The sequence below is a fragment of the Macrobrachium nipponense genome, chromosome 27 (genome assembly GCF_015104395.2).
Source record: "Macrobrachium nipponense isolate FS-2020 chromosome 27, ASM1510439v2, whole genome shotgun sequence".
In the NCBI taxonomy this organism is placed as follows: Eukaryota; Metazoa; Arthropoda; class Malacostraca; order Decapoda; family Palaemonidae; genus Macrobrachium; species Macrobrachium nipponense.
The window spans coordinates 72,622,767-72,647,813 of NC_087216.1; the positions used below are offsets into that span (position 1 = coordinate 72,622,767).

General features: G+C 41.2%; 2 protein-coding genes across 4 annotated transcripts in view; one reads left to right on the forward strand and one right to left on the reverse strand.

The window, feature by feature from the left end:
* Positions 1-720: 720 nt before the first annotated feature.
* Positions 721-9,777, forward strand: LOC135201085 (uncharacterized; the record flags this gene model as incomplete). 2 transcript variants are annotated; one of them, XR_010311447.1, is given in 3 exon segments in its annotated part: positions 721-878; positions 1,416-2,930; positions 3,997-9,777. XR_010311447.1 is itself a non-coding variant. In XM_064229972.1 (2 exon segments), coding segments are annotated over 2 exon segments (1,278 nt in total), but the record flags the coding sequence as incomplete, so codon positions are not given.
* Positions 4,719-25,047, reverse strand: part of LOC135201084 (suppressor APC domain-containing protein 2-like) — a 37,032-nt gene continuing 16,703 nt past the window's right edge. Inside the window, exons 7-11 of one of the 2 annotated variants that reach the window (XM_064229971.1) lie at positions 23,648-23,852; positions 14,314-14,460; positions 12,549-12,791; positions 11,885-12,036; positions 4,719-11,527 (exon numbers count right to left, since the gene is read on the reverse strand). In XM_064229971.1, coding sequence (XP_064086041.1) covers positions 11,908-12,036; positions 12,549-12,791; positions 14,314-14,460; positions 23,648-23,852 — 724 coding nt within the window. In that variant the 3' untranslated portion in view covers positions 4,719-11,527; positions 11,885-11,907. Of the gene's footprint in view, positions 12,037-12,548; positions 12,792-14,313; positions 14,461-23,647; positions 23,853-25,047 lie in introns of both variants that reach the window. The other variant, XM_064229970.1, reaches the window with a different exon arrangement.

Sequence of the window (25,047 nt, forward strand, 5' to 3'; positions counted from 1 at the left end):
TAATCCTTTATAATATAATAATAATAATAATCCTCAGACTAGTGAGGGTCAGAAATAATAGGTAATTTTAGAGCTTAATTTCAAACTCTTTGTTGGAGAAATCTTGAAGGACATCAGAGTTATGATGTTTGAGATATTATGCTGGTTGGATATTGTGGGTTCTCGCTCTCTCATTGAAGGATCCAAAGAGTACAATAGTCCCCACCTAGCAATGAGTTTAGATCTGTAGAGAAGAGATACTGAAACATTGAAAAGCTATCTATAATGTTTCAATTCTAGAATGCATGTTAGATAACAGTCAAGTTATTCAGCACTCTGTTGATTACCCCACTAGACATCAAGGCCTAAGTGAAAATAGGATTGTTTACCGAAATTAAAATATTTAATAATTAAATCTAATTATATTTACTTTAAATAAATTTCAGCATACTATATCTCAGCTATTCCATGTCTGGAGGAAACTTTTCAATGAATTTTTGGTTTAGTGAGTCATAGAATAGAATAAAGAATTTAGGTCTAAGGCCAGGCACTAGGAACTATATGAGGTCATTCGGCGCTCAAACAGAAATTGAGAGTAAAAAGGTTTGAAAGGTGTAACAGGAGGACAATCTTGCAGTTGCACTATGAAGAATTGTTACAAGGTGAAAAGTAAGATGGAAGAAAGAGAATATGAACTGTGAGTTGTAGATGACGCAGTGTGGCATTTATTTGTATTTGCAGAACCTTCGTCACATAGGACTCAGGAGTAGTAGTCTGCCGTGCAGGTTGTTAACAAAGGTATTTATGTCCTTGGAACATCTTCAAACTGTCGATTTATCCCAGACAAGTATTTCAGAGGTTACGTTGGCAACTATGGGCGAAAACTGCAAAAACGTAAGGTAAGGGTAATTGCTCCATTTTTTGTCTTGATTTACACCTCCAAATAGCTACTGTAGAGTACAATAAATCAGACACTACCATATATATGAATGAGTTATGTTCCAAAGAGCTGTTCATATCTTGAATTGTTCGTAAGTTGGTCTTATGCCTATTCAAGTACATTATGTTTTTTCATCCCAATGATTTCCAAATCATATTTAACTTGTCCTTTTGAGGTCACATCAAAATTAATTTGTATTTCCCTGTCTTAAGTAACAATGTTTTGTATAGACATTTATTCATAAAATAATTAATAAAGTAGAATGCTTAATTAAATGTTTCAGGGAAATGACTAATGGACTGTTTGCTACTGATTTCATGTCCTTTAGTCTATAGAACTTTTTGGGAAGTTAGTATCTTGAACTCTATACTAGTTTCGTAGATGATGTGTTGCTAAAACGGTAGTTGTACTTTTAACAAAGTAGTACAATTCTTTGTGATAGTTAATGTTACATTACTTGAAACTTTAAACAAAATTAGTCCATTTTTGTTTGCAGGATCCTTAACTTATCTGATTCATCTGCAACAGATAAAGGTATAGCTGGTCTTATACACGGACATCATTGTCCACCTACCAGGGATCCCTTTGAAACCACTGCCCTCAGCAGAAAGTTGATACATCTCAATGTTTATGGATCACACGTTACTTCGAGCGGAGTTCTTGCTGCTTTAGTATATATGCCAAGTCTCCAAGAGTTGAATCACTCCGAGTTGCTAGCAAGTATAGCAAGACTGAGTTCGTCTGACCTTGAATTACATTTATTTAAGGAATATAGGAAGATTGGCTTAGATGAAAATCCTGTCCTGAATTTACGGCGGTTGCAGTGTGACGAATATGGCTTTAACATGTCGGGTATATGCTGTGATGCTAGTTTAATTAGTTTTGGTGTGACCATGTGCCCACTTGTTCACTCTATTAATTTTGGAGATTTAATATCTGTAAGAAGTGAGAGTTTATTACCACTTTTACAACTAAATGAAATTGATGATCTTACGCTGTACTTTGAAGAAAAAGAAGAAGTTGATTTTTACGAACACATTTTGCCACTCCTGTTGAAGTTTGGTCCTGGGTTACGTAAACTTCATCTGCGTTCTGTTCACAAGGTTAACTTGAAAGTCATTGGCTGTCTGTGTAATGAACTGCAACTTCTCAGACTCATGTCGAACTGTTATTACTGTGACAGAAACCCAGGCGAGGCCTTTTCCTCCTTGTCGAAAGTGCAACCAAGTTTTCAACACCTGAAAATCATTTCTGTTGATAATGAAGTTGGAGGTAATTTGCATGAACACATGAAAGCACAAATACCAGTTGACAGCATAAGACTTCTCCTCCAGTCTCCTTGTTTAGAAGAAATTTCACTCATTGATCAAGATGGACTCACAGATGAGGTACTAATGGCTTGTGCACGCGAAACCAAGCTCCCAAAACTTAAAGAAGTTCAGTTTGTAGTGTGTAATAATTTAACTGTGACTTCCATTTGGGAGGTGATGCACTTGAAAAATCCCATGTCCACTCTGAGACTTATTGACTGTAAACAAATAACTGTTAATGACTATAAAGATTTAACTACATATGTGAAAAGAAATAAGTTTGCTCTAGATGTTTTATGGAGCTAGTACCAAGCTATTGCTTCTTAACAGGTTACTGCTCAGTGCATCTTGTGTGATGTTCTAAATCAGTGTAAAAGGATCTCTGCAGTTCCCATACAGCTCTACCCTGCATTGATATTCCTCTTCTTTTTGTCAATTCCCGTTGATCTTCTTAAACTGTGTTGTTCTCCTGCTTTCATTTCCTATTCATGAACAAACCCTTTAGGTCAGCTTTGTGAGAGCCAAAGAATTCTTACCTAGAGATCTGATTACACTTTGAAGAGAAGTTTCCATATGAAGACTGAAGATTAATGGAGAATGCTCAGCACTCATTTTTCAGCACATTTCCATTCTCCAGCTGAATGTTATATGTATTAAGTTGTGTTTGCATGCATAAAGGCAAAAGTGACTGGGATTACAAGGTAAGTACTAGATTAAAATGGGATTAACAGTTTAGATGAAGATTTTAGTATAAATATAGTTTTTATAAAAAGCTTTAAGATATTTCAGACAACTTTTTAAGATGAATATATTGTATGCATATTGATATAGATTCTGCTTTTTATCTTTTTATGTTAAAAGGAAATGACTAGACAAACATTATTTCCATAAAAAATGTTTCTAAATCCTATCATTTTCACTTTTCCAATTATGCATTAGCTTTTAAGAAACAGTAACTTTTTAAATATCAATCTCATGGGCCAACCATATGTTAGTTAAGCATTTTAACGATGTAGTCTGAGTTTTTCAGTATGAAAGTAATTTTTTCTTACAAACCCATCAGTTATATGCCCACATTTAGTATTGAATGTCCCCAGACAGATGGAGATGAGACTGTGAGATTTGAAGGGTACTCATTCCATACAGTGATGAGTTTTTTCATTTTGAAAAAAATAGTAATCCACATATCACATACTTTTCCCCCTTTCACAAAATTCACACAACACAGTTATTTACTTTTTTTTCTCAATCACGATCTTTGCTATGCAGTCTCTTCCAAGTCTTGCAGAGATACTCTTTTTCTTGGGTTAATCCCAAGGTGGGGCCTCCTCATCAGATGCACAGAATATCTCAGTCATGACTCTTGGGCTTTTTTTTATTTTTTTTTGGACACTTCAATTGATGTGTTCATTTCTTATTCTGTTTCTCAAGTTCTTCAGCTAACCCCAAGTGCCTGGCAAAACAGCTGCAGTCACTGTGGGCGTTCTCTATCAGCTCAATGAAGTCATTAAGATCCCCCTCGTCCCTTTGTAGCTTGACTGTCTCTTCAGGTCAGAATCGTCTTCGTTGGCTTCCTTCTCTCCTTCTCCATCTTACCAGTGGCAACTGCAGCTGCTATCTCATTGTTGTACATCAGCTGGAAGTCAGGCTCAGCACCATCATCATCCAGTCACACTTGAGTGTGTTGTCCCTCCCATCAGAAGCTAGGAACAAAAGTCGTTGACATCGAAGCCTTTTAAAGTCAGTCAGGCCTTTTTCCCCTTTCAGGATACTTCCAAGTGTGCCCCAAGGTCTGCCAGGCGACATCCTTCCCAGATGGCAGACAAGTACCTTCGATAATTCCCTTAACCAGTTTGCCTCATGTATCCACCTTTGCTGCATTTCCTCCTCATCCTTGAAAACCACCATCACCACCTCCAGAACTTTGCAGCAACTATATCTTGGTCCATCGGTTGTGAGTGAAGTTGAATTAGGAAGCAAATGCATAACCCTTGTTGTCCTTTGGCATCAATCAACTGGGTTATTATGGCAGGATGCGCAGGTGCATTGTTGACAAGAAGCAAGGCCTTCAGCCATGTCTTGCAATGCTTAGGTCCTATGACTTATGGTGAACTAATCACCGGGAGACTAGCCATCGATCCAGTTTGAAACAGTGGCTGTCAGAAGCATTTGCACATAAAGCAAACATTGTTTGGAAAGCTTTTGAGCAGGGAAATTCTTTTCCTTCATGTCAGCCAAGGTGTTAGTGGACAAGGAACTATCAAGTAGATTGGTTTTTTTAGTGCTACATATACTAGACTTGACTTGAAACAAGCCCTTTCTTTCATGTGCCAAAATTCCTCTATTCCTCCTCCAAAATTTCCTAAGGCTTTACCATGAATCTTCTTGTTGGAGAGCCCATGCTGACCTTTGAACTGAAACAGCCAACATTCAGATGCCTTTTATCTTCACAATATGTAATGTGGAAAATAGAAAATGAAACAAAGGACTAAAAATCACAGTTTATTGGACGGCACTTTTTTCTTTTAAAGGAATGTTTAGTGCAATTACACAGTCTAAGAAAAATCTATTTAAAAGGAATTGCTTGACACATTAGTTTGCAACAGTAAAGAATAACTTTAGCTTTGTACACATTAAGAAAATGGGGTGAGAATATGTAATGTACTGTACTGTCTAAGCAAGCAACAATTCCTTAAAGACACATTTTACATAACTTCCAAGAAAATAACAAGAAGTATAATGCTTTCTATAAAAAAAGAGCATGAGTTCTCAAAATACAAAATTTTACTTAGTGAAATGCAAGATCTCTGAAAGTAAAATCTTAAAAAGTAGTTTTTCATAAATATCTCCATCAAATTGCATGCATAATTGAATGTATAAATTATTTGTTACCCTGAAAATGTACAACAGTTAAGGCAGTGATGATCAATATTACAACCTGCAGTTAGAACCAAGCAAAATTCAATTTGCAGTGTACTGTACAACAATCTCAGTCTAACCACCCTTTCTCTGGCTACAAAAAACAGAATACCCTGCAGAAATGAGACTAAATACACACACCACCCTAGTTACATTCCTGACGGCCATTAGTCTGTTGAAATTGTTCATAAGTTGGTTACTGTACTCTTCTCTTCTTGCCCATTGAAGTACAGTATGATATAAAACCAATGCAATATTGTACGTTTTTCATCCTAAAAAACAATATGTACACTGTGCACACAGCACTCCACGTACAGAATAGGTGCGCAAAACACAATCTGAACTTACGGGTGGCAAGAGAGAACGATCTAAACACAATTTTAACTAGTAATCCGTTAGTATCTCTGAATGTTTGCCAGTTGAATGTAGGTAAGTAGGGTGGTGTCTGTATAAGCAAATAATCATTATCAATAAATATACTTCAATTGGAAAAAAAAATTGCTTAAACATTTTAGGTTTCTCTGAATAAATACAAGTTAATACATACTAAGAAATATATTAACTACAGTATACCAATTAAGTGAACACCCCTAGGTCATTGGAGAGAAAAGCCAGAGTGGCCATCAAGTAATGCTGTCACTCAATCACGATATATAAATAGATCATTTGGTTTAAAATTAAAGCCTTACTGAGTATAGCATTAACAAAAAAGATAAAAAAAAAAGGCAAAGAAGACTTAAATCTACACAGAGTACAGCAATAAGTAGAAATCAAGCTGTTTGGTTTATCATAACTTAACCATTATGTAAAATTACGGAATGTTAAAAGCCTAAGAAATAAAATTCCTAGAAGGCAGCCACTCAAATAACTGTATCTATCTATTTCTCTCTCTCTGTCTTCTATTCCTAATTCGAGATCATAATGGCACGCTTCAGCAATCAGATTGCACACAACAAAAATTTCACACGCGTCAGTCTTAGTAACGACTATTTTTCCTAAAGGCAAATGCCAAGCAGGAATGAAAGAAAACAATTGGGCCCAATGCTAAATGTGGCGACAGGCACACAGGAGAATTTACACTGTAGGCTTTTTACTTTTTACTTTTTCAAGCTTTAACAGAACAGATGCAGAGTAAGCAAACGGGTAGGCGTGACAAATCCCAACCTTTCCTAGTCTGCCATGACCTGATCTAACCAGACCTTACCTTCCTACCCTAACTTAGGGTGCCATGACCTGACCCCTCCAAGGACCACTGAATATCCCTGCCTTCCTACTCTGCATACTACCCATTTTAAGATGTCTCTTCTTGAGCAACAAACAAAACCATGATACTGACTTCTAATAAAAATTATCCTGGCAGGTCAAATGGATCAATGAGCACAATCAGCATGTGTTCACCATTACCAGTTAATTAATTTGTTCACATTACTGTACTGTTTCTACTATCTTTATGTTGCATACTTTGCAACATGCATGCACAATGTAACAAGAATTGAAATTGCTTCTTTATATGGATGTAATTCCTATACTTACAAAGACATTTATACTCTTCACAAGCCAGACTTTAAAGCAAAAGTCTCAGATAATACAGCCAAAGTTCACACCCTCAAATACCCCTAAGTAAATTTCTTTTAAATACATTCAGTAATGTGGTATACTTGTCATGCACCACGCTTCTCCATCAATAAATATTTTCATCCTGTTATGCAAGGACACATGTTTTTGTATGTGGAAGACCTGATTCCTGATCAACTAATTAATGAGAGGTACTGACACCACCCTATTTACAAATGAGTTATGTTCCATACACCCATTTGTATGTTGAATTGTTTGAAAGTTGATTACTGTATTTTTCATGTTTAATTAAGTACAGTTGGATATAAAATCAATACAGTACGTGTACTGTATGTTTTTTAATCCTAAAGCACAATACACCGTACATATAGTACACGCGGTCCCTGGTTGTCGCCAATCCAGTTTTATGGGGCTTGTCTAAGCGCCATAAAATCGGCAATATATGGGGCCATAACGGGCCAAGTTCCGGTTATCGATAAGGCACCAATAATACAGGCAGTCCCTAGCTTATGACGGATTCGGCATACAGCGTTCCGAAGTTACAACACTTTTCAATTATATTTATCAGAAATTATTTCCAGGTTTATGACGCATGTTCCAGGGTTACGACGCCTACAATGCTGATCCGGCACAAGAAATATGACTCCAAAAATGCAAAATAATCAATATTTGAAGGTTTTGTAGATGAAAAATGCAATAAGAAGGCAGTTTACTTAGTTTTTAATGTACCCAAAGCATTAAAAGTAAGGTTTTCTTAGGATTTTTTACGATGTTCCGGCTTAGGACGATTTCCAGCTTACAACGTGTCTCAAGACCGGAACCTCCATCATAACCCGGGGACTGCCTGTAGTTATGGCACCATAACATATACCCAACAGAGGAGCTTATGGCGCCGATAACCGGTTACTGGCGCCACAAATCGCCGAGTTTCGGTTAATGATGCTTTCCGCTTATCGGCACACCCCCAGGAACGGAACCCCCGCCGATAACCAGGGACTGCCTGTAGTGTATGTACGGAATAGGCAGAAAACAAAATTTGAACTTACAGGCAGCAAGGAGGAACGCTCTGAATACAATTTTAATTTGCTATCCTGTTTGTTTGTATCTCTTAATGTTTGTAAATTCAAAGTTGGCTGTTATTAAGCAGGGTGGTGCCAGTATTAAGAAACCTGAATGTACAACCTTTTGACAAAATAACTACAACCTTTCTGCTAGATTGTCAAAGGCTGACTGTGACAAAGGCAAAGGCAGTGTGCTATACATAAGTGACCAACTGGAGTTATGTACAACAAATCACTACTGGATATACTTACAATATTAGCAGAGGGCATTTATGCTCAGAGATCTGCATTCACTCTGGCTGTGACACCTAATGCTTCAAGTTTCAATGCTCAGGTTTTTCAAAACGGAGTATTTCTTGGATAAGCATTCCCTAATAAAATTACACTATGAGTATTTCTTGAATAGGTATTCAGTTGTCAGATTAAAAGTATGAAAAAATAAAATATAAAAACAACCATACAGAATCAGACATGAAGACTGTGGAATTTGAAAGATCACATTCTCCAAAACGGAAGCAAAACGATTATTATAACTGACAAAAAGTAAAAGGTTCACCATGTACAATAAAGTTCCACATTCATCAATTTAGGAGATAAACATTCACATCAGTTACAGAAAATGTTGCTTATGGGCTCAAGACTATGCCCATATAAAAAAAACTCGTCTATCCTCACAATATTAAAAAAATGGACAACCATCAAGCCAAAACAAAAGCACATTTTAATCTACATTTTGACCGCTTCTAAAATACGTAGGTCTCGACATATTCGGTGAACGATCAATTTTAAACCCCAACAAACTTAACAACTCTACTGAGGAAGCAATGTAACACTCAAATCAAACTACCCTTGAAATATCACATCCAAGTTGTCACTCAAAATTCACTGTAACTTCATTGAAATTTTTTATACGATTTGCTTGCCAGTGAAATGAGCTCAAGAAATCATGCAGAGGGCTGCACACTTATTGCCTCTAGTGCAACTAAAATTAAGTCACAGAATCGCACTATCAAACCTAAAACATTTCATTCTCCTCTGGCATAAGGACAAAGGCTATGCCAGAACTATAACAGTACTCCTTAAGCAAAAGCAACAAAATTAATGTATGAGATTTTCACTCAAAATGTATCATATATCTTTGGCTTTAGTTCCCACTGAAAATTTTTTTCAAACTTATCTAAATATCATAAGCTTCAATTCTAATATACTTTTATGAGTTTACCCTTTATGTATGGTTTATTGCTGCTAATTAAGTTACTCATTACTTTCCAGCTGATGTACAAACTATGATGAAATTACTTGTGGGCAGTCCCCAGCTTACCGCAGGGATTCAGTTCCTGGCAGTGGGCTGTAAACCAGAACTTCATAATAATAATGGAATAAATGGGGCTTACGGCCCCATAAAATCAGGTAACTGGCACCATGAGCCAAGGGCTGTAAAGTCAGAACGATGTAACCTGGGGACTGCCTGTACTTGGACAAATATTGATCAATCTTGAAAATTTTATGGAACTATGAATTTGTTTTTATCGCCATACTATAAACCTCCTCAAGATCTGTAAAATAACAGTTTCACCCTGCCTTTCCAACTACTAACAGTTCTCTACTTTTCCTAACACGCTCACTCACTGTGCAACATGAATCTTTGTATGGCAGAAATGTTAACTCCAACAACTGAATTACTGCAATTCTGATGTTCAACAAAATAATTTGTCTATAGTCCACAAATGACTGACCAAAGTTTTCCCTATTTATAATTTTATATTTTCTCTCCTTTGCAATCTAGCATCATGGCAAAAGGAATTGAATTCTCTTGCTTCTTTCCAACCATTTTATCACGCTGAAATAAACTGGCTAGTCCCATCCTCTCATTAGTCACTTCTCCCTGAATCATCTACCTAACAATAAACTTTCAAGTTACTTGCCAATCTCAAAGAGGGAAAAGTAATGAAGGCAATATCAAAGTGTAAGTGATATTCCATCCAAAAGTTGTGTAATAAAAATACAAAACCTCAAAGTTCTAGTTAGGAGTGAGCTGCCACAGATTTAGAGCATTATTATTACATTGAAGTGATTGAATAGGCCTACTGAATCACACCGATGGAGCTCAACCAATTTGTTTTTGTGGGAGAACTAAAAGTGGAACAACAAAGTTACAAAATCTAGATTATTAAATAAGTTGTTAATACCACATGAAAAGCTCTTCTTTCTAAATATAATGTACATAGCAACATTAACTGTTCCACAACTAAACTTGTGCATGCATGGCAATGCACATTATGATTGATCAATAAAGAAATACTGTACATGGCAAGTTCTTTGTTAATTGATCCAAAACTAAAATGTGGATATGGCAATGTAGACTGTTTCTGATCTAGAAGGCAACAATCTGTGCATGGCTAAACTTACTGGCAACTGTCCATGAGTAAAAGTTGTGTACATTGTAACACCCACTGTCAACCGGTCTAGAACTAAACAATTGTGGGTGCACGATTGGCAACTGTTCAGAAACTGACGTACCTTTCAAAGCTCACTGGCAACTGTCAAGAAGTAAATATTTTGTACATTGGCTCAGGGTTAGAAATTATGAGCATGGCAAAGCTCATTGTCAATTCACCCTAAGGTAAAAGTTGTGTGCATGGCTATGCTAAGTGTCAATTGGTGTAGAAATAAAAAATAGGTGCTCTTGTCAGTTAAGAAAAATACAACAAAATTTCCTGAATTTCCCACAACACTTCAAGCAAGTAACTTACAATCATGAGACAACAGAACATGACTTGTAGCATATAAAGGCAAATTATATTTATTGCATCCTCAACCTTTTTCAACAATTCGGAAAATTGCTCATCAACTTCTATAATAACAGTAGTAGTATTTCTCAAGACTGGAAGTTCTTTGGCAACCTAGGTTCAGCTTGAATGCAATATTCCCATAAATCTCAAAAATTCATTGTCAACAGATTCCTCTACACAAATTGCCCCAGTGGAAAATATCGAAGATAATAAATTCTCTACAACTGGCAATTATCAGTACAATACTTCAAACAACTTCATTTAAATCTTAGAATTCTCATAGTAAATAAAAACTCATCGATATAACAATCAAATCATTACTTGTAAAAAATTGCACAAATACATGTGAATGTTAAAAAAAATATGACTAATTCAACAAAACAAAAATCTTACCATACAAAACTATATCCAACATGATGTCAGCATTAGTTACTTTGAAGGTACATTAAGGATTATATAGAGAGTAACAAAATACCTTTATGTAATGTCATGTCAAAACAGGCAACTTGTAACTCATAATAAACAACTATCAATCAATTTTCATCGTCAAGTAGCTGGTACATCCAAATACCTTATATGTAAACAAACTGAAAAACACCATACACTACTTGGTCAAACATCAACAAAACTGCTCTCACTTACAGGGGGAAGGGGTTGAGGCATTCCCCTTCCTGAACCTAAAGAATGTCTCTTTTTCACTCTCAGAAGCTGGGTTACCCGACTCATTTTTAGTGATTATCATTTAGTGTAATATGTAGTTGTGCATCCTCCTTTTCATGAACACTATTCTTGCAAACGAAGGGTCTGCAATGAACAAGAATTACCACACCGCAAATAGACAGCAAAAAAATGCTAACGGATGTTTTCACGGTGCCCTCCTCAGGACTGAAAATGTTGTATGCACAAACCAACAAGAAAGTGTTTCACCCTACAGAAGAGTCGCAGTATTTCCTCCCAAAAGAACAAGTTGTCAATGCTGTGACCAAAAGCACAGTGAAGACTCTAAAGGCAAAATCACCCTACATAAAATTTCACTACTGGTTACGGTCTATTTTATACTCTTCAATATTATTTATATACCACTGTGACACCAAAAAAATTTTAAAAATTTGCAACTGTAGTATATCCATAGGACATGCCACAATGATAACCATACAATATTTTTGTCAAATTATGAGCAAATACCCTGTTCATGTAAATGTTTAAATGCAGTGTTGAGGATCTAACAATTCCTGCATTGTAAGACATACCACTCTGAGAAATCAGATTTGTAAACTGTTCAAAGACGAAAGCATGTTGTTTCCATACCCGGCATCTTCTGTGGAAACCTCTCACATGAATGTTGAGTCTGCCGAGGTGGCCTGCAGCTGCTGAGAAGAGCGAGACTGGAACAGTTCCCTTAACAATGCAGCTTTTTCCCGTTCGAGTCCAGTGATGCGTTCACTTTTCAAGCTGACCTCCTTTCAGTGAAGAAAAAAATGAAAGTAAGTCGTATTCACATGTTTTTGTACTTGTACAGCCCCAAATATATAGGCACAATTGTTCCTCTACTAACACTGTTAAACCCTATAAAAATTCAAACATTTTAAAAATAAATATTCCCTTTAAGTCAGTACGTATACTGTATACAGGTACCTGGTTTCTTTTGCATGCTAAAAATCTTGCTTCCTTCAAAGTATGTAAGACTTAGCATTTTTGCAGTTTTGTGGTGAAATTGCTTCACACTAAGAATTATTGATTAAATTATAAATTACTTTTGATGTAAAGGAAAACCTCTAAACTACTTATGTAAAATAAAAACAATTATTTTTGTTAAGTCCATCATAATTATATAAAACTACTTATGAACAGTACTGTACACAGTTGCGACTGATGAGACACTTATCACTTCGTATGCACATTAGCAGATAATGTTTCCCATTGAGGCATTGGTAAAACATTCTGCGCTAACAGTGATCCCCTTATATTATACCTCTGTGAGAAGGTGATTCTGGTCTTTCAGTCTCTCTATAACTCGTACTTGTTCCTCGGGGTCAACGCCTGCGTTCTTTGAAGAAAAATGACTGGAGGAGACGGTGGGTCGGATGGCTAGATTTATGTGAGAAGGCAGCCCACGTTCCGAAGCCTCCATCAACGCACGGAGGTGAGAATTCACCTCGTGGATGCGAGCGAGCTGGAAGTGCAGCATTTCCTGCTGAGCCTCTACACTCGGCTCCTGAAAATATTGCGGCAGTAACGTCAGCGCCAAATATAAACGTAAAATTGAAATGAACAATGCTACATTTAGAAAGTATAATTAATATATACAATATTGGAAACAAAAGCAAATTACAAAAAAAAATAATTATAAAGGGTACAAAAAGATTAGCAAATCTAGATGATAAGGGGTATACCAATAGTTTACTGAAAAGGATGACTATATGTAATTCACTGAGTAATGCAGGGACTTAAGCAGTAGTGATATGACTCTTCATACATATAATTGTTAGGCTCAGAGGTCTGGATAAGCTAATCCTTTATAATAATAATAATATGTATAAACTTTTTATTTTTACCATCGTCTACCATCATCATAATTTAACAAGACCACTGAATGACATTTCTCGAGTTTATAGTACTCGTCAGAGAATCTGTAGTACATGTGGCAAGAAAAACTGGAATAAAGTGAAGTATGAGATGCTGAACAACTGGTAAAATATTTTTTTTTTTAAAGAAAATCACCGTAATGTGTTTACTTCTAAGTATTTACATTTAATTTTACTCCATACTCGAGGTTCCACGTTGGCCGAGTGCATTTCGAGCTCGGCTACCAATCCGGTGGTCTGACGTTCGATTCTCGGCTCGGCTAACGCAGAACCAGAGGAATTTATTTCTGGTGATAGAAATTCATTTCTCAATACAATGTGGTTCGGATCCCACAATAAGCTGTAGGTTCCATTGCTAGGTAACCAATTGGTTCCTGGTCACGTAAAAATATCTAATCCTTCGGGCCAGCCCTAAGAGAGCTGTTAATTAGCTCAGTGGTCTGGTAAAACTAAGATATACTTAACTTTTTTTACTCCACACTCGAGTACTTTCAGGCCCTATCTGTGGCCCATTTTCAAGAGATGTGTAGGTTGTCAGCCCAGGCTGACAACCTACACAGCTCTTGAAAATGGGCCACAGATAGGGCCTGAAAGTACTCGAGTGTGGAGTAAAATTAAATGTAAATACTTAGAAGTAAACTCGTTACAGTGATTTTGTGGGTTTCTTTTTCAATCTTCATAAGAAAACTGAAAGAAGTTTTTCTTTGGTTCATTATTATTTTTTTTTATTAGAGAACACAGAAAGTGAAAGGCAGAAACCATTGATGCAAGGAGCCTTTATTAACACTTACAGTGTGCCATACAAAGCACATAGTAAGCAGACCTCCCCCTCCCCTACCATTTTAATAATTACCAAACATGAATATCAACATGCATAAATGAAAACAATGTTCATAAACATGAACCTATTAGTATCTAAACTTGAAAATTCATTGAATGACATCACCTTCCAGTAACTTAACATTTCTACTGCCTTTTTCAAATGTGCAATCCAACCTGCTTCGTGGCAAACTAGTTTCAAATAGAAGTAGAGAAAAATTATTCTAGGCGTACATATACAGTACTTCTATGTACTGTGAGGTACGGAAATCTGAATCAAAGCTCAGAACAAACTTGGAACTGGTCATCCTCAAAAGCACACATCCAACTTACATTCTGTGGGGGTCCTTGGGGCAGGTAGTGTATCCTTTCTGACACAGCCTGCAGCTGCTGTCTGTACCAGTTCCTGGCTCGCTCCACAACTTCATACCCTTGAACTAGCATGTCCCTCTCTGCTTCCAGCTGTTTTAGTCTTCGTACCTGTCGAGACAAACATTTACAAATACAATATTGCCTAGAAGTTAAGAACACAATAAAGCATGTGTATACAAAAAAAAAAAAGTACTGTATTTCAAAGAAAAATGACAATTTGTCGAAAATTGCATTTTTCCTAACTATACAAACCTGAGGTCCCTTTAACAATAGGAAGTAGCTAGCGGCAGCTGGAACGGTCGTAAGCTTCGAACAAGGGGGAGAACGGTAGTTAACTGCTTGTCCGACAGTCGCGGTAAACAAATCACTTTTGCTTTTGGCCCATGCAAAATACGCAGAGTGAGGGGTGGCATGAGGAGGGACTATATGTAAAGGACCTCAGGTTTGTATAGTTAGGAAAAATGCAATTTTCGACAAATTGTCATTTGTTCCGATACGTAAAACAAACCATCGGTCCTTTAACAATAGGAAGACTCACTTCTTGGTGGGAGGAATCTGAGTCTTTTGATGAACAGACTGGTGTTCGTCCATCCCTGGAATGCCTCCCTGGTCGTAAGAGCGAGGGAGGGATCCAAGCCTCTGTCCGATTGATCGGGGTGTGCACCGCAGGATCAATGGTCAGACCTCTGGGCCGAGTACTAAGAGAGAGGCAAGCGTATCTCTTCGTACAAGCAAGCAAGAACTTGTTCCTGTTTGCAAGAGGCAAACATAAAGTATGGGTTGTCTCAAGCTGGCATCCACTTCCTCCCCCTTGTTAGAGGAAGTGGTGGATATACACTCCTATCCCTAGTGAAAGGGATAGGATGGGGCTCTGTGAGTAGCTCACCTGCATCTTGTCCTAATCCAGCAGGGTGACGACCGTGTCCCTCTAACCACAGGTAGAGGGGAAGAAAAAGATGGGAAGAGGAGCCAGTCACACTCTCATTCACTCATCCATTCTTACGGTCACACCAGGACTCGATGCTGTTCAGCCTGCGAGGGTCTGGGTTCGCTACACAACGTGTTGAGCAGCCACCACGGGTCCCAAGGAAAAAGATCCAAGGACCTGTGGGCAATATCCCGAAGGTAGAAGGAAGGGCATGTGGTCTGGTTGGACCAGACCCCTGCCTTCAGTACCTGCGCCACGGAGAAGTTCTTGCGGACAAGGCAGCATCTCCTTCGCATCGAAGGCGGTGAAGTCCATTAGGGAGGGGATTGTGAACGACTCGAACCAATCGTCAGGGACCGAAGGGTTTCTGAGTCTTCGCTACGAAGTTCGGTACGAAATCGAGCGTCACGGATCCCCATCCCCTGGATGCTTGACTTCGCAGGAGAAGTCATGCAGTTCCTCAGAGGAAAAGAAGGAAATAGTCGCATGACCTATTCCTCTTCTCTACTTCGGTGATGTCCAGTACCCATACTGGTCTGTCCGTTTGCCACGAAGTCTCTCGCATCCTCCTATCCCCATGCAGCGAAGTTCTCGGTAGTGGATAGGACACCGACACTCCATGGTGGGTGTCAATGGTATGGGTACTGTGACAAGCTATTAAAACGAAGTAATGATTGCTCTGTAACAACCGAACTAAGTCAACAGCGTAGTTCGTAACTGACTCGGCCGCTCTGACAGCTGCCGACTGACTGCGTTCGGTAGGAGGCAAGTTGTCAAAGCATCCGAGTAAGTCACGTGACCTTCGCCTTTAAAGGGTTATGCCGAGAGACCAAACAAATAATGTATTTGTTTGTCACCAATGCCAGACAGCGAGGTGATGATTCTCTTAAGGCATGTGCCCAACAGGCGAAAGTCAATTGCCTTCTAGAGACCGAGGTCCCTGAAGGCAAAACATCTCATGGTTGTTGAATCTCAGCTAAGGAGAAACAACACTATGTACCGTTGAAGACGAAGGTAGATATTGAATGCAACCTACGTCTTCACAGACAAATCGACAGAAGGAATCTCAAGATTCATAACCTGTGCTTACAAATGACTGAAAACGCTAACCGCTATTTCATTGCTGTCCGGTGAGAAGTCGTAGTTGCAATGAAAGCGGGGCGTTCTTCAGTAATGAAAACACGGGGAAAGCCGCCTGAAGAACTGCTTCTCATGGGCTGAACATTTGGAAGTAGAGCTGTCAGGTCGGAGAGTAGGCGATGTCTACTGACACATCTCGTAATTCGGGTTGAACAATGAACAATTGTATACCTACGAATACGAGATATTTTGAAGACAAACTCAGATGTCTGCAAAATCATTCGCATTATCGCAGTGCGATGCAGCGGGAGACTTGTACAGACTTCTGTTACCGTGCGGTAAACAGAAAGATGAAAGAGTCCAAGAGATATCTCTATTGAAAATTCTCGCAATGTCGAAGGCGATGGAATCTAGCGTCACAGCAGTAGATGGTCCTTCATTATTGCGAGAATCCCCATTAATCAGAGACCTAAGTCCATGATTGTTGGGCAGAGATACGGGGTTCGGTAGTCAATCAAACCAGGGGAGAGAGAGACATAACTGACCGTGCATCTCGGAGGCCCAGCTGATACTGAGCTGCTGTCAGGCAGTTCAATACGCAGTAGTTGAGCCTGAGCTCTCGCCGACTCGTCATCCTGAGTTGCCATGTAATCCATTATTCCATGAAGGAATGCGTTCGGCTAGAACTACCGAGCATAAAAGATATGCTCGAGCAATTATATTTAGGCGAAACGAATTTCGGGTAAATATAAAAGTTGAAATGGTGTTGTCGTGACAAAACCATAAGTATATAAAATTGAAACTGAAAACTCCTGGGAGGTTGCAGGCAACCCCGAGTTGCAGTTCAATTAGAATACTTCTCTTCTAAGTCGCAATCCGTAGATAAACTAGGATATGCGCCTACCCCTCGGACAATTCAACTGCTTAGTAGAATCATGTCGCGAGGTTAATATACGTAGTATATTTGTAGGATTCTGAACAACGATCTCCATCCTAAATTCTTTCCTTCAAGAAAACAAAATAAGGATTGGAGATCGACCACCTTCGATCTCTATCAAAGAGTGAAGGAGAAGTCTTCCTCGAAGGAAAGCTTCAATGGTGAACAGAATACTAAGACGATAGTTCAAGCCAAACTGGATATTCCCGTCCGATCTTCTCTATTCCAGGTTGGTCGCCTACTGTAAGATAGTTTCTTTCAGCAGCAGTCTTCTTCCCAATGCTAGAAATTCCAGGAATTCGAGCATAGGCGAGGTTCCCGATTATCATGTAACATCGGGGATTCTCGTCTCGCTCACTTTAGACCGTGGTCTCGCCTAAGTGTTTGGAGATCGTAAAAAACTCGAACACTGAATGCGCTAGAAATTCCTTAGAATTCTAAGCAGTCTGCGAAACCCCCACCGAATTCGTCAAACGATATCGGCTGGTGGTCCTCTCGATTCCCGTAGAAATCGAGAATGGGGCAGGATCCCTCCTCAACGACCGGGGCTTACGTCAGGTAGGACCCGAAGGTCCCCCCCGGTAGCGCAGTCCCGAACGTGGGATCCTACAGAGAAATCTCTGTAGGATCCCTCCCCTTTCCCTCGTAGCCGTAAGGAGAGAGGGAATGGGGGAGGAATTGGATACTCGCTCGCCTTCCCAGTGGAACTAGCAGTTGGAGAAGAATAGGAGCAGCCATCGCCTTGCGGCGATGGTCTCTCAGAGTCTGGGAAAACGTATCGTCAGGAGAAAACGTTTTCCCGCGGAGGGTTACGAACTCTCACTGTAGGTAAGGGTCTGCCGCCACTGTGAACGTCGTCTGGGTGGGGCTGATCGACACCTGACAGGGGAGAGCCGATACCATCCTCCGACTCATTCCAGTCCTCGTCGAGGTCGAAACCTCTCAGGAGGACCGAAGGAGTATTTAAATACGGTGTCCGAAGACACGTAGAAACGCCGCTGTCGCAGTAGAGGAGGTGGAAGTAGCTTGATCGACCGGCCAGAACTGAGCGAGCCTTCTTGTCCGGAGACGAGAGACTCTGGTTCGAGACAGAATCGGCAAGCTCCGATCGCGGCAGACCCACCGTCGGTTTGGGTTCCCTCTCGGGCCCCAAAACGACTCGAGCAGAGACGTGGGCTCTGCTGGTGGGAGCGGCAATCCTTCCGCAAGGTCATTATGCTGACGAATCAGCTTAATGACTTCTGCAATTTCCTCTATATCTCGGGAGTAACGGCGTCTTGTGGAGTAGGACCCGTCCAGTCCTTCCAACAAGAACAGATCCCGAGATACTCCTCCTTCCGAAGGAGGAATAGCGGCAGACCCCTGACGGTCGCCTCCAGCTACTTGCACGTATGTCCTGGTCGGTCCTAGAACCGTGCCTGGTCCATACGGCGTCATAGCGGGATCGCGAGCGGCGCACCTCTCGCGATCACTCATAGGTACCTCGCTCCTCCCGGTGTAGCCCGAGGAGGTTGAAGGTACAGGAGAGGCAGACCTGACGCCCCCCCCTAGCTCGCTGGCAGGACCAGCGTGCTTGGAGGGCTGCTGCTGATCGTCAACCCGCGGTGGCGATCGAGCAGCAGGCCTAGCCTTGCCGCTCGCCTGGGGCGAGAGGCTCGGCTGAGAACGTCGACGCTGATCTCTAGCGTCAGGCGAGCTGTTGCTGGTTACCATCTTCGCCCGGTCCCGATGGGAGCGGCGTCAGGTGACCTGCTAGGTTCGCTGTCGCGGTGAGACCGGCGAGCGTCCTCTCGGCGCGTCGAGCCGCTGGTACCAGCCGTGGCTGGTACCGACGGCCGCGGGGACCCCTTCCTCGCCTCAACTCGTGGCTGGTCAGCGACCGTCACGTCAACCCGAGCAGCCAGCTGGTCGCTGCGAGAGCGTCCACTGGCCTGACGAGAGTCGTCTGCACGACTCTCGCCAGTCTTCTGCTCCGCGCTTCGGTCTTGACGGCGAGCGAGCTCGGGCGTCAAGACTTTGGCTGGACGATCTCCCGCGGGAGACCGTCCACTCGGTACTTCTCGCTAACGAGAAGCCGAGGCGGATCCTGGTTTAGCGGCAGAACCGCTAGAACCAGGCGAGGAAGTGCCAGCCGAAGCTGGTACTCCTCTGGTCCCCGTCTTCTTCTCCTTGGTAGAAGAAAAGACGGGCCCTGTTCCCGAGGGAGCAGGAGGACCAGCAGAAGAGCTCCCCGAATCGCCGGAGCGAGACGGGCCCTTAGAAGGTCCCGTAGGAGCCTTCTTATTGGGGGGAAAACCCGGGTTGTGGTCGCTGCAAGAGCGGCCGCTGGCCTGGCAAGAGTCACCTGAGCGTCTCTCACCAGCCTTCTGCTCCGTGCCTCGTCTTGGCGCCGAGCGAACTCTGGCGCCGAAACTTGGCTGCACGGTCTCCCGAGGGAGAACGTACACTCGGGATCTCTCGCGAACGAGAGACCGAGCCGGAACCTGGCGTAGCGGCATCGCCGCTAGCACCAGGCGAGGAAGTACCAGAGCTAACCGATACTCCTCGGTCCCCGTCTATCTCTTCCTTACGGAAGGGGAGACGGGCGCCCCGTCGAAGGCCGAAGGAGCAGGAGGACCAGCAGAAGGACCCCCCGTCCCACCGGGGTGGGACGGGCCCTTAGAAGTTCCCGAAGGAGACTTCTTAGGGGGGAAGGCAGCCTTCTTCTTCTTCGGCTTATGGGCCTTAGAAGTCGAAGGGGAGAGGCAGCAGCAGACGATGAAGACGAAGATGACAGCTTCCTCTTCTCCTCTTCCTCGTCAGCTCACGCAGGACAGTCGTCAGGTCCTCCATCCAGGCCGGAGCCGGGGCTATTGCCGAAGCAACACGGCCCGACTGCACCTGTCCGGAAGGACCTGGGACTGGGGAAGACACACCGTGGGCAGGACCAGCATGGACAGGCACAGGAACCAGGAGCGACAGGAACAGCAACCAGCTCAGGAGCGGCAGGAACAGCGGCAGCGGTAGCCACCCCAGAAGGGACAGCCAAGCCAACAGCGGGAATCACATCAGCGGCAGGTACGGCAGGCCCAGCGATCGCCTCGTAGAATCATCGGCAGCCAGCGGAACCTGGGTCCTGGCGCCCGGTCCCGGGGCGAGCTGCTGGAACAGCGGAAGAAGTCTGGGGCAGGCAACACGAAGAAAACAGGCGGCGGCGGCAACCCCACCTCGGTACGGCTGCGGCCCTAGTAGCGGCAGACGGCGTCATCGACACAGCATGGGGAGTGTAGACCAGGAGGGGGGGGGGGAGCAGCATAAGCGGCGGCCGTGGTAGTAGTGGAGACCGCCCCAGACCTTGCTAGACGCTGCAGCAGCCCGTGGATGCTAGGCACGCCCTGCCTCCGCGGTGGTCCATACCTGTCCAAGGTCGTCTCCCACGGATGTAGCACCTGCGGTAACATAGATAGATTAGTAAGAGGGGTTCCCTCACGCACGGGGGAAGACATGCCCCACCCCGAAACGCAAGGAAGACCCCAAATACAAAATACAACGAAGAAGCTGAGCGGGGGGCAGGAAGGAAGACGAAGAATCGGATACCAAGGGAGTCGCGGGAGAGCTTTCCGACGACTTCCTGGCAGACCTTCGCTTCCCCTACCCCCGCACAGCAGTGAAAAGTAATATGAAAATGAAACAGAATACTGCCCTTGCGATTCACTTCATAGAACTTAAAGGGGAAAAGATCAATTCCCGGGTAAGAACGGAAACTTGATCCAATAATATGATGCTATCATAAAAATATATATGAAAATGAAACAGAATACTGCACTTGCGATTTCATTTTCACATAAAAAAATCGTAAGGATCAATTCCCGGGTAAGAACGAAAATTGATCCAAATTAAATTTCATGCAAATAAATAAATGAAAATGAAAAGAATATTGCAATTGCGAATCCACTTTCATTGCATTCTATTATACAAAATTAAAAGGCTCGTGCCGAGCGCAAACACACTCTCGGTAACGAACGCACAGGCAAACATATAATGAAAAGAGTACTTACATTTTTCAATTACACACTTTCGCCCAAAATACATGACTCGGTGCGAGCGCGCCCGCCCTCGGCACCGAGGCATAATTCAAGGGTTCAATTCATGAAAAGAGAGGAAATCGCCGCATCTACGGCGATAACTCCATGTTGGTTCATAATTAAGTAATGAAAATGAAAACAGTGTACTTACAGTTTCATTTCAAGTCAAACAAACCATTAGTAGAAAACACAATATAAACAAAGCATACGACGATGAAGCGGGCAGAGAGCGATGACGAACACGTCCTTACACACCCGCGGCCGAAAGCAAAAGTGATTTGTTTACCTCCCAGTCGCGCGGCGCGCGACTGGTTCCGGACAAGCAGTTAACTACCGTTCTCCCCTTGTTCGAAGCTTACGACCGTTCCAGCTGCCGCTAGCTACTTCTATTGTTAAAGGACCGATGGTTTGTATTACGTATCGGAACAAATCAGCAGTTTTAGTCTTTGTACCAGTGGAAACATTTAAGAAAGCAAAAAAGCAAATGTGAATGCAAGAAAAGGAGATCACAAGTATTAAAAACAAAAAACAATCCACTTTGCAGCCCAACATCTACTTTTCCAACCCAGTTTCTCACTTTAAATAACAAATCTTTCATACTACCCCTTTAACAACAAAAGGGAGATAAAACCACTTCTCTCATTACAGATATCAAGTATCATCTTTTCTGTTACACAGAATTCTAAATCAATTACATAGGTTCACGACTGATAAGGTTTTTTGTATGCAATAAAAAGAAACTGAATCAGATTTTCTATCAACATGGCATCTCATTTTGGTGCTGATGCCAATATTTCAAAGAGCTCCATGTGTGTTTACATCTACAGATAAGTCTTAGATTCTCTCCAGGGCCCACTTTCGATGGTCAGGATATGTCTTGAGGCATTTCTCCTCTCTACAAATATCTTCATTTCTTAATATCATAGGTACAGAATAAATTGGTGAGCAAGGAAATATGAAACAAAGCATAACAGAGTAAGTTTGATGAGTGAGAAAATAAAAATTGTATACAGACAGATCTCTCTCTCCCTCTTGACAAAATAATATGGGAAATAATGACTGAATATTGTTTGCATACGATATGGCAACAAAGTTTTGGCCCGACTGAAGTGTAGAGTGACTTTGACACAGACTTATAAGTCATTCCTGGTCATCTCACAGCCATGGATAGACATTATCTTCACAGCCAAGAAAAGGCCATTGTATACAAAATAAATAGGTATTTTCTAAATGAAAACGCAAATGGAGGGACTATGTTATCCCATACAAAAGCTCTTGCTCGGACAGCTGTAAGATTTAGAAGAGAGAGAGAGAGAGATCAAGAGTAAGGCAGAATAAGGAGATTAAAGTACCTGGAAATGAAACGTTCCTATAATCTTATAATTATAGCCTGGGGGTTTGTCTCAAAGACACTCAAAAGGTCTGTCACACGTGTCAGTTGTTGTTTTAGTAAAAATGGCAACAGGGCAGATCTTTAAACGCCACACCAGAGAGGTCTCGTCGCAGTGGCAAGACTATAGTAAAAGACATTCTGAGTAATCTAGAAGTACCTGTTCACCTGTATGACTTAAAGCACTGAAGATACATGTGCACTGCTGACATATACAATTCCACTCAATCACTGTGCATCACAAAAAACTCTACGGGGCTGCTATAAATACAACTCATGTTAACGAATCACTTAGCACTATGAATATTAATTTAAAGGAAAGTATGTGAGTACTATCAACCTTTTGAGTTAATATAAAAAGGTATGATTGAAAACAGAGCTGACAGAGGTTCTCACTTATGACCTACCATCAAGGATACTGGATCGAATTCAACACTCATTTCATATTACTGACATGAAAACGACTGATACAGTACTCAACTATGTAAACAGTTCTACGAAGGTTCAGACTTAAACCAATGCATGAACTTCTGTATAATACTCATGTTCAGTCACACCTAGTCAAATAACAAAAGGCCTAATATGTACATATACAGCACTTGAATACATGTATAAATAGGTATGAAAATAAGACATACTCATTTTACAAATAGGGTCCATAAAATATAGCATGCTGTATATGTACGTATTATATCAACAGTAGTCTAGATGGAATTCCTTAAACATCATGAATTTGGACATGACTGGTCCTCAGTACCACAGCTCCAAGTTTGAGTCTATAACCTAAAATGACAACAAATCCCTGGGCAAATGAACGAGTCAAATGCTGAGAAATTACTGTCTACACCTGAAAAACTGTTTTGAATTCCAAATTTCAAAATGCTAAGAACTCTTACCAAGCTGTAATCAATTCCATTCTGTAGAGTATGCCTTCGAGCTTCTCTCTTCCTAGTCGACTTTTTATGAGTAGCAGCCAAGCTAGGAATGTTAGTCGATAGTGCGGCAGCTAAATGACTTTCGGGCTGATTGCCAACACTCGTCCGAGAGCCGTCACCTCCGTCCCCAACGCCTCTACCTAAGGGCTCGGCTGGCAATGGCACCCTGAAGAACAGGTATAGACTAAAGAATACATATAAAATTTTGGCAAAAAGCTAAGCACTGGGACCTCTGACATCATTCAGAGCTGAAACCAACTGACAGTAAAAAGGTTTCAAAGGTGTAACAGAAGGAAAACCTCACAGTTGCACTATGAATCAATTGTCAGGAGAGGGTGATGGAAAGTAAGAAGAATATGAACGTAGTTACAGTGGTAGGAATGAAAGGGCTTGAAGCAAGGGGCTGAAGGGAATCTGCAAGGAACCTTAAGTAATGCCTACAGAAGAACAACTATAAATAAATGATAATCAAAATATTAAAACACTAGAGGTAATTCACCTGGACTACAAGGATGATCTGATAATACTTGTAATTTAAAAATTTGTGAAAATTGCTAAAAAAAAATTGTGTTAAACATCCTCATTTCACTATCAACCAAGCTTACACATCCCTATCCCTTTACAGAGTTAGTAGTCTAATGAATGATTTCTCAATTCTTTTTCATCTTCTAAACTTTCTACCTGAAGACTCAGCCATCACACAAGTCATGTGTAGATACCCTTTCCCTATTCAATTCTCCATGATGATTTGGGCCTTCATTTCTATGTATATAAAACTACTAACACTAGAGAACTTATTGTAACCTCTTCTAAGCACAAGGTCAACCACAAGTGCATATTTTCCTCTTAAAACATCAATGCACTTAGTCATTTCTAGAATCTCTTCATAACTTCGCAGGTGCCTGTCACCAATGCATAGAGAGGCACAAGTCTTCCATGTGTCCTTTATCTTTGTTTAATACTGGAATACTCATGCTTTACCTATAGCTCAACTTCTTTCCACATTAACCAGGTTTTTTTTTCCACTTAATGCTCTCACAAATTTTGGCTGTACAATCCAGTGTTCCCTAGGTAACAGAAATGTTCTACCTTTCCATCATAACATATCTCCCATGCATCACTTCACTAATTTCACTTTTTATGCACGTTGGCAAACAAGAACCTTCTCTTCTTACGTATGCTGAGCGACAAAAAACCTCAAGCCATTTAATCTTTAAAATCCTAATCACTGCAGCACTATGTATAGTACGTGTATTGCATTTAAACAGCACGTCATCAGCATACAGAAGCTGCAAGGGTCCTCTTGTTTTTCTTTTCCCAATGCCTCTAATATTAAGATAAACAGTAAATAACTCAGTGAT